The sequence below is a fragment of the Mus caroli genome, chromosome 6 (genome assembly GCF_900094665.2).
Source record: "Mus caroli chromosome 6, CAROLI_EIJ_v1.1, whole genome shotgun sequence".
NCBI classification, from domain to species: Eukaryota; Metazoa; Chordata; class Mammalia; order Rodentia; family Muridae; genus Mus; species Mus caroli.
Genome location: NC_034575.1, coordinates 53678496 through 53689260, shown reverse-complemented (window position 1 = coordinate 53689260; position 10765 = coordinate 53678496). Strand labels below are relative to the sequence as shown.

Sequence of the window (10765 nt, the reverse complement as noted above, 5' to 3'; positions counted from 1 at the left end):
GAGTTCAGTGTCAGCTCCTGATAATTTCTACTGCAAAAGTGCATTGGATATTTTATTGAAAAATCTTTTGCAATATTGATATCAGTGCAATTAATCCTGTATAAAGCCAGTAATGATTTTTAATAACAGTAGGGTTTTCAGATAATCCTGGGTGAAAATTGTGAATACTTTGTGTTACAATTTTGAATTGACCTCAGAATTTAATTTCAGTGATCCAAGAATACTGACTGATACAAAGTTTCTGCTCATGAATTCAAGGCTCCCATTTAGGGCACACATCTGTAAAGTGAGACAAAGAGGAAGACAGTTTAAAATACTATTGGATTTACATCATATTTTCATGTAAGGATTTTATATAACTGAGATGAAAACCAAGAATCTCTATCATTTGCTCTAACTTCAAGTAATAAATTACTTTAATTTTCCAGGAAACAACTTACCTGTTTTATAGACATTTTCAATATTTTTAGTAGGAATTTCAAGTTTCTGAGTCAGCTTCACATATTTTTTCCACATTTCTTCAGTGATACTTGTTCCANTTGCTGCAGTGCATGGGAGAAAAGTCAGAAGAGACAGCCCATATAATCACACATCATAGTCTAAGCTCATCAAGTCTTCTCATCAGTTGGTAAATCCTGCTACTTCACCCCACCCTCCCTACCAGAATGGTGATGCCTGTCAGGGAAACATTATGAAGTCTGGTCAGACATTCTTACTCAGGATAAGATAATAACTTTCCATCTAATCATATCTATGTCATTGATTTAAAATCAGGAATATTAAAATTATTGTTACATTATGATCCAAATTATCCTGCACAATTCAACTTGAATTTCAAACAATCACGATTATACTTGAAATAGTAAACACATTCCTCCAGCAGTGTGTCATGAAATAAAATGCAGGGGACACAGTCATGCTGTAACTAACCACAAGATAAAAATGTTTTTCTCCCATATAAGATTTACATACCCAGTGCTCCTGACAGATTCATGGCATAATTCCCATCATTAAGATACTGGGCTTCATATAGGATGGTGGTGTTTGAAACAAAATGTATCTCAATAAAAAGTGTTCTTGGGACTGAAAGAAATAAATTTTCCCTCATAAGATCATGGTATAGAGATAGTTATTTATTAATTACATATTGCTTAGGTTTGAGATTTTAATTTAAATACAACATTGAGAATCTTCCCTTAACCCACTAAAAATATGGGTGTGTGCCCATCCACACTCTTCTTCAACGTCATGGCATCATTATTCACTGCTTATTATCATCCTACCTTTATATTTATCATATTATAATAGATTTTTATATTATACAAATCATGTATTAATTATATAAAATAGCATTTTTTAGCTATAAAATGCTTATTCATAAATATAACTCAGTTCATCTAATGTAACTTGGATGTATCTAATATCTGTTTTTAATTATATTTGCTTAAAACAAAATTGAAAATTCTTTCATAATAATCCCATTATTCCTAGGATACTACTACATATTTTTTCTATATACAATTCTTGAGTTAGGGAACCTTTTCATTTTTTTATGAGATATTTTCCTCACTTACATTTCAAATGATATCCTGAAAGTCCCCTATACCCTCCCCTGACCTGCTTCCCAGCCCTCCCACTCCCAATTCCTGGCCCTGGCATTCCCTGTAATGGGTCATATAATCTTTGCAAGACCAAGAGACTCTCCTTCCAATGATGGCCACCTAGGCCATCTTCTACATATGCACATAGAGACACTAGCTCTGGGGGTACTGGTTAGTTCATATTGTTGTTCCTCCTATAGGGTTGCAGAAGCCTTTGGCTCCTTGGGTACTTTCTCTATCTCCTCCAATGGGTGCCCTGTGTTTCATTCAATAGAAGACTGTGAGCATCCACTTCTGTATATAAAAAGCACTGGCAGAGCCTCACCTCACAGGAGACAGCTGTATCAGGCTCCTGTCAAAAGGCTCTTCTTGGCATCTGCCTACTGACTGGGTTTGGTGGTTGTTTATAGGGTGGACCCCCAAATGGAGATATCTCTGGATGGTCATTCCTTTAGTCTTTGCTCTGAACTTTGTCACTGTAACTCTGTCCATGGGAATTTTGTTCCCCATTATAAGAAGAAACAAAGAATCCACACTTTGGTCTTCCTTCTTCTTGAGTTTTATGTGTTTTGCAAATTGTATCTTGGGTATGCTATGTTTCGGGACTAATATTCACTTATCAGTGAATGCATATCATGTGAGTTCTTTTGTGATTGTCTTACCTCACTCAGGATGATGCCCTCCAGGTCCATCCATTTGCCTAGGAATATCATAAATTCATTCTTTTTAATAGCTGAGTAGTACTCCATTGTGTAAATGTACCACATTTTTTGTATCCATTCCTCTGTTGAGGGGCATCTGGGTTCTTTCCATCTTCTGGCTATTATAAATAAGGCTGCTATGAGTTCTTTTTATATACTGGATATTAGTCCCCTATCTGATTTAGGATTGATAAAAATCCTTTCACAATCTGTTGTTGGTTTTTTGTTGTTGTTGTTGTTGTCTTATTGACATTGTCTTTTGACTTACAGAAGCTTTACAATTTTGAGGTCCCATTTGTCAATTCTTGATCTTATAGCACAAGCCATTGCTGTTCTGTAGGTAAACCTTTTCTTAACATCTAACCTGTAATTAAAAAAATCAAGTGTATGCCTGTATTTGACTAACTTTAGCAAAACATTTATTTATTTATTTATTTATTTATTTATTTATTTATTCATTCATTTATTTATTTGATTTTGTTTATATTGTGTCATCTAGAAAGATTTATTCATAAGTGCTTCCCTCCCCCAATATTGCTAGAGAGCAGATAGGGGCAATTTTACTTACCTCGATATAAGCCTCCCTCAGCTGTTGGAAAAGTGTAGATTTTTGGAAAATGATAAATTGCATCAGGCACTATCCAGGTTCCAGTGATGGGATTAGTCCTGTTTCTTTTAGGACACTCTCCTTGGGACATATTCCCATTTAAAAACTCGCTAAAGACAATTTTGATAAAGATCACATCACTTACAGAACTTATAAATAATACAGTTATTCATGAACCAGTAATACTTACGGGACAATAAGCGAGAACAAAACCTCCTCTTAATTTTTTCAGCCCAAAATGTGTGTAGTTGGCACTTCCCATTTTTCCTAAACAATACATATTAAACAATATATACACCTTATTTAACATTTATTATCAAACATCTATCTATTCCCCCAAGAAAACACTTCTTGCTGAACGTGAGACACATTCCTGCCATTGATCATGTCTTTTATGATGCTATTCTTTGGTTTGTAAATATCTTCATTAATCATCTATTCAGTCAGGGAATGAACTGATTTCCTGTGTGCACCAAGATTTGTGGATGGGAATGGAGCTCAGAATCAAATTGACAGGATTTCCTAAGTCAACAGTATGAAGCAAGTGACCTCATGGATGCAATGCTAATTATCCAGTTATCAGGATGGTTTGCAAGAGGAGGAACATACTTCACAGTGAAGTAATAAACTTTGATTTTTATCATATATTATCATATGTTCTTTTATTCATATTCACAGTTATTAATATTTTACTTTTAGCAATTAGGTTTCATAATATGATATTTTTTTACTCTTTTGGTATTTTTCACAATTTTATATAAATAAAGATTAAATCATCAAGATGTGAACACTCAGATTTAATATATTTTAGATGTGGTCACTCCTAACTTAAGCTTTCCTCAAATTAGTATTACATCCCAGTCACCTAGTTATTTCCAGAAATATATTGTAATGCCCTGATTCCCATTTCAAAACATTGTTTCTTCTAACCAGATAAACTTTCTTACCTGACATAGAACTTCATGCTCATTAATCTGTATTGGTTAAAATACTTAATCTCACGCATCAGCATCCTCATTTGACCATTTTCTGCAGTTGTACTCACATATTTGCCTGCTAGGTAGATGGTATTGTATTTCCCTGAAAACTAAACAAATAATATGAATTAAGTTCATATATCAGAGTATACCTGTTTGAGGAATGGTGCCATATCTTATGCACCTAAGCTTATGTAACTTTACTTCTGAGAGATACCTTATGGTGTTTGTGGGTACTACATACTCATAGTGAACCATGCACACCAACACCCACATACCTAAAATGATAAAATAAATTTTGTGGAAATTTAGGGTAAATTAATAGTTAGAAAATAAGTTATAGATGTTCAAGTAAAGAAATAGAATGTATTTAGTATTGTGATAGAAAAATGTATATATAATGTACTAACTGCACTCATGTATTCCTGGGTATACCTGATAATTGCCTAATATCTTATTTGAAAATATATATACATATATACATGATAATAGTTCTGTATCATGTAAAATAAAATTAAGAAAAAGATTTTAAAATAGATTGTAGTTTCTTGTTAGGAAGCTACATCAACATAAAAAAGTAATCTTAAAAATATGTAATAAAGAGTTGGAAGGACAGCTCAGTAGCTAAGACTGCTTTCTGAGATCTTGTGTTCAATTCCCAGCAACCACAAGGTGGCTCACAAACATCTGTAATGGAATCCGATGCCCTCTTCTGATATGTCTGAAGACAGCTACAGTGTACTTATATAAGTAAAATTTTATATATATATATATATATATATATATCCACACACTAAATGCTTTCAAAGTAAATAAAAAACAAGCAGTCCTATTTGATGTCAAAAGTCTTTGTATGGCAAGTCCTTAGGACTAATTTTTCTCTTAAAAATCACTCAAATCTCTTTCTGACATTTCTCTCTCTCTCTCTGACCCCTCGCCTGCTTTTTATCCCTACCCCCCACATACACATGTCCTAGGCTACCCTCTCTCTACATTCACTGTCCCTTCTCTTTTTCTGCCTCTATCCCTTTCTCAACCCTCCTTTTCATGCCCCCAAATAAACTTAATTTTATACTAAAAAAATTACTTATATCAATGGAGGAAAGACTTAAAATTTTATACTTTATGTGGTTTTATCCATGATTTCTACATTTTTCCTACAACATTCCATTCAAAACCTGTAGACACAGGCACACACTCAAATCTACAAACACACACACAAACATGTATAATCAAACTTCAAAAACTAAGTCCCATTTTTGGAGATATTGCTAGATTAAAATTAATATTAATAATATCACATATATTGATCAGAGTCCAGTGTTTCTAAAAGAGAGAAATCTATGCCTCAAATACACGGTATACAATATGTTTACGCTGCAGATATCAAATTATTTTGTTTTTATTATATCGGTTAGTAGTCATCACTGAATTTGTGCATAATAGTGAAACATTTAATATAACTCTATATTGACTTTCCAATATGAAAATAATATCAATTATATAAAAAATTTAAAAATGGCATTAATAAGAGGTTACTTTAATATTCTCTAGCTAGGGAAAATAAAATTAGGCAATATGAGGAGCTCACATGAGGTAATTATACCTTAAACTAAAACATATAACGTTTTTAGACATGTGACATATTCTAAGTTCAAAACCCAAAAAGGAACCAATATATTCTTGGAATCACACTGGATGTCATGTCAAACTATGATAAATTTACCACAGCCACCTATTTTCCTGCATAACTCCCTGAGAGCCCAACCATGTACCAGTAAGGGTTCCTCAGCAGCAGACACCAAACATGCTAGAGCAAGGAGAAGAAGAAACTTCATCTTCCAGAATCTTCTTTCTTCTGAAGCAAAAGTGTAGAGTTGTTCAACGGCAGGTGAAATGATGAGCTGAAGAAGCTTACAAAGCATTTCAGTTTGAACAATGTGTGATGAACCTGTTAATTCACTCTTTTTAAATTTTGGGAACAGTTTGACATACTGCATGGCAGTATTTGTAAGTGTCTGGCATTGCTTTATATTAACCCAATGGGACTAGAATTCAGTGGACTGTAATATAAATGTTCCTGAATTATTGACATTCAGAAACAAAGTCAAGAATAACAAGCTGGTTTGGTGACATTGTCACAACAATGCAACAGTATTAAGTGGAGTATAATATCTCCTCCAGTCCCTCCTTCTCACCACCCCTCTCCCCATCCCCTTTCTTTTTCACATCAGAGAAGGGGAGGTTGCCCATGGATATCAACACTCCTTGGCTAATCAATTTGCAGTAGGACTAGGTGTATCTTCTATTGGGTATAGAAAGGCAGCCCATTCTTTTCCTGAATTGTTGACATTCAGAGACAAAGTCAAGACCAGCAAGTTGGTTTGGTGACCCTATCACGACAATACAACAGTAATGAAGATAGTCAATAAACATCAAAAGATGAGTAAGAACAAGTTTGAAAATCTCATCATAATAAATTGAGAAATTTGCAAATTTTTTTGGTTAAAGTTTATTTTTGTGGAGGGCTATTATACTTTTTAAAAGAAATTTTATAGAGATATATGGTGTATCTTGGTCATTAACACCCTCAAATTCTCCTTTCTGACTATAAATATCCTCTCCCAAATATCTCATTTCTTCCTCTCAACTGCATTGTAATGAGCATTTTGAAATGTTAGTTTCTTTAAAACACACAGAGATATTATAAGATTGTGATTTCAGTTAATGCCAGGTGTGGGCTGCTTCAGATTGTCCACACTCTACAGCAGTATGGATATTTAAAAGCCTTTATGGTCACAATTGATATCAGAAAAATACTTTTACTCATGTTGATTACTGTTAAGTTTTTTATCCTCAATTTCAGATACTCTTTTACAACTTCCTCAAAGAATAAAAATAGAAACAACAACAACAACAATCACAACAACAAAAGGTTTTACTGATTTTCTTTATTTGGATTTTGTTTTAATTCCAAGGAGAAAACACTTATGGTAAATATCTTACAAAATGTTCTGTTCCTGGGAAGAGATAACATGAAGATGGCAACTCTTATAAAGGAAACCTTTAATATGGATTGCTTATATTTTTTGAGGTTTAGTCCATAATCAGCATGGTTGTTGGCAAGGACACTTACAAGTAGAATGCTAGAGAAGGAACTGAGAGCTCAAAATCCTAATCAACATGCAACAGGAAGAGACACTGGACCTGGCATTAGCATTTGAAATTCAAAGCTCACCTTCAGTGTCACTTCCTCCAACAAGGTCACATGTACAAGGCCAACTTTCTAATCTCCTAAACAGCAACTCTCCCTAGTAACAAAGCATACAGATGTATATATATGCATTAAAATATGCAGGCTGTTTCTTGGATGTGTGCAATATTTGGGGAGGTGGGATAATTTTCTTTGGTCCCTTTTGCCTTCAATTAAATAGCACCATTTTGGCATTTTTCTGCTTGCTCTAGCCCATTTTATGTTCTGAAAAAGAGACACCAGGCATTTTTATTAACACACTGCAATCCTACGTTAAGTAAGTAGGTTTTGAACTCTTCAAATATGACTAGACAGATAATACCCAGAAAATGATGCATTACTTGCCATCTTGCATAGGCCCACCATGGTTCGTGTGTTTTTTCATGGCTACTCACTCAGAATTCTCCTGTTCTTTCCACATGGTTTCTCTACTCCTTCTTCCACCTGTGGTCCTTCTCTACTCTATTTCCTCTCCTTCTTGGATGTCCTGACTAGGATCAGAAATTTTTCCCTATTCTCTGCTGCTCAGGTAATTGGCAGATTTAAGAGCAGTTAATTAGGAAATTCAAGCAATGAGACCTTACAGCCTGGAATTCCTTTACCAACTTTGCTACTGAGATCATGGCCTATAAACATAATTGACTTGAAAGTTTGCTTTTTAGCAATACCCTTGCATCAACAGACTGGGGAAAGGTTGCTTTCTCACTAACTACATTTCTAGCCATCCACTAAAGAGATACCACTGGAAAGTACTTCCTCAGGGAATATTAAATAGCCAACTATATTTCTATGCATCAAACAATAAAGATAGTTTGTAAGTAATCATTAATTATTATTATCAGTCTATCATTAATTATTTTGTGAATGATATTTTATTTGCTGATTCTGACAAAGATGTTTTAGAAAAAAAATGTGTAAATTAACGTAAAAAAATCTTCCATGTGGGGCATTACAGAAGGCTTCAGAAAAGATTCACTTAGTTATTTTGGGTTATAAAATCAATCAATGAAAAATTTGACCATAGAAGTTACGGATATTTAAAGACTACTTGAAAACCTTTAATGATTTGCATAAATTAACTGAGATCTTAACAAACTGAGGCCTAAAATTGGTAATGGGTACATATGATTTAAGTAATTTGTTTTTCACCTTATGAGGTGATTCAAATTTAAACTGTCCAAGATGTCTATCAGATGAAGCAGAAAAAGGAGTTAATTCTTGTAGAACAAGAACTACATGATGCATACATGGATCAAACTGATCCTGAACTTGATTATATTTGGGCCATTACACTTCAATTCATTCTCCTACTGGACTCATTATGAAAAGAAAAGATAGTACTTGAAGAAATGACCATCCAGAGACTGCCACACCTGGGGATCCATCCCATAAAAAACCATCAAACCCAGACACTATTGCAAATGCCAACAAGAGCTTCCTGACAGCAGCCTGATATACCTGTCTCCTGTGAGGCTCTGCCAGTGCCTGGCAAATACAGAAGTGGATCCTCACAGTCTTCCAACTCACTATATGAACTAACCAGTGCCCCCAGAGTTCCCAGGGACTAAACCAACAATCAAAGAAAACATATGGTGGGACTCATGGCTTTTGCTGCATATGTAGCAGAGGATGGCCTAGTAGGTCATCAACGGGAGGGGAGGCCCTTGGTCCTATGAAGGTTCTGTTCCCCAGTATATGGGAATGCCAGGATCAGGAAGCAGGAGTAGGTGGGTTTTTGAGCAAGGGAATGGTGAGGGGATAGGGGGAGATTGTTTTCCTAGGGAAAACAAGGAATGGGATAGCATTTGAAATGTAAATAAAGAAAATATCCACTTAAAAAAGAGAAAAAAGAAATATAAATAAAGAAAACATCCATGATCCACTGGAACTTCAGCTTTGTACAAGGAGATAAGAACTGATTGATTTTCATTCTTCTGCATGCTAATCTCCAATTGAGCCAGCACCATTCCATCCCATATACAATCACAAAAATCAAGACACTTTTGGATGCCAATAAGTGCTTGCTGACAGGAGCCTGATACAGCTCTTTCCTGAGATACTCAGTCAGTGCCTGACTAATACAGAAGTGGATGCTCACATCCATTCATTGGACCGAGCCTAGGGTCCCCAACGAAGGAGCTAGAGAAAGGACTTATGGAGCTGAAGGGGTTTGCAGCCCCAAAGGAGGAACAACAATATGAACTAGCCAGTACCCCTAGAGCTCTTAGGGACTAAACCACCAACCAAAGAGTACACATGGTGGGACTTATGGCTCCAGCTGCATATGTAGCAGAGTTGGGCCTACTGAGACATCAATGGGAGGAGAGGTCCTTGGTCCTGTGAAAGCCCCAGTGTTGGGGAGTGCCAGGGCCAGGAAGCAGGAATAGGTTGGTTTTTGAGTAGGGGTAGGGTGAGGGGATAGGGGGAGGTTGATTTCAGAGAGGAAACCAGGAACGGGATAACATTTATAATGTAAATAAAGAAAATATCCAATAAAAAAGAGAAAAACAAAATGTACAATATGGTCTCATTCATAATAGGGTGATGAGTGTTTGATGCCGACTCCTGATAAAATTCACTACAGGATGTTCATTGGGTAATTTACTAAAAGATCTTTTGTAATTTTAAAATCAATGTAATTAAGAATGCATAAAGCCAGTGATGATTTTTAATAACAGAGGGAGACAGTTTAAAATACTATTCAATTTCCATCATATTTTCATGTAAGGATTTTATATTACTGACATGGAAAACAAGAATCTTTATTATTTGCTCTAATTTGAAGTTGTCTTTCGTCTAATTTTACAGGAACCAACTTAACTCTTTCACAGACATTTTCAATATTTTTAGTAGGAATTCCAAGTTGCTGAGTCAGCTTCACATATTCTTTCTGCATTTTTTCAGTGATATTTGTTCTAGTTTCTACATTGCATGGAAGAAACATCAGAAGAGACAGTCACTATAATCACAGTAAAAAGTCTAAGTTCATCAAGTCTTCTCATCTGTTGTTAAATCCTGCTACTGCAACAATCCTCCCTACCACAATGGTAATGCCAGTCAGGGAAATATTCTGAAGTCTTGTCAGACATTCGTACTCAGGATAAGATACTATCTCTCCATCCAATCATATCTAATTCACTGAATTAAAATCAGGAATTTTTAAAAGCATTGTTAAATTAGTATTCAAATTATCCTGCACCATTCAACTTAGATTTCACACAATCTGACTATACTTTAAATATGTGAGTAAATACATTCCTGCACCAGTGTGTCATGAAAGTAAATGCTAGGGGCACTGTTATGTTGCAATAAACAACAAGAAAAAAAAATCTTTCTCCCATATAAGATTTACATACTCAGTGCTCCTGCCAGATTCTGGATGTAATTCCCATCATTAAGAAACAGGGCTTCAAACAGGATGGTGGAGCTGGAGACAAAATGTATCGCAATATCACAGGGTCCCTAATGGAGGAGCTACAGAAAGTACCCAAGGAGCTAAAGGGATCTGCAACCCTATAGGTGGAACAATATTATGAACTAACCAGTACCCCAGAGCTCTTGACTCTAGCTGCATATGTATCAAAAGATGGCCTAGTCGGCCATCACTGGAAAGAGAGGCCCATTGG

General features: G+C 35.3%; 1 protein-coding gene across 1 annotated transcript; it reads right to left on the bottom strand.

Moving 5' to 3' along the window:
* Nucleotides 1-253: 253 nt before the first annotated feature.
* LOC110295623 (aphrodisin-like) lies at nt 254-5886 on the bottom strand. Its single transcript, XM_021164083.1, has 5 exons — nt 5662-5886; nt 3857-3996; nt 2871-3019; nt 441-542; nt 254-279 (listed from the first exon to the last, which is right to left on the bottom strand). Exons 1-5 carry the CDS (start codon nt 5884-5886, stop codon nt 254-256), a joined length of 642 nt encoding a protein of 213 aa, XP_021019742.1.
* Nucleotides 5887-10765: the final 4879 nt, after the last annotated feature.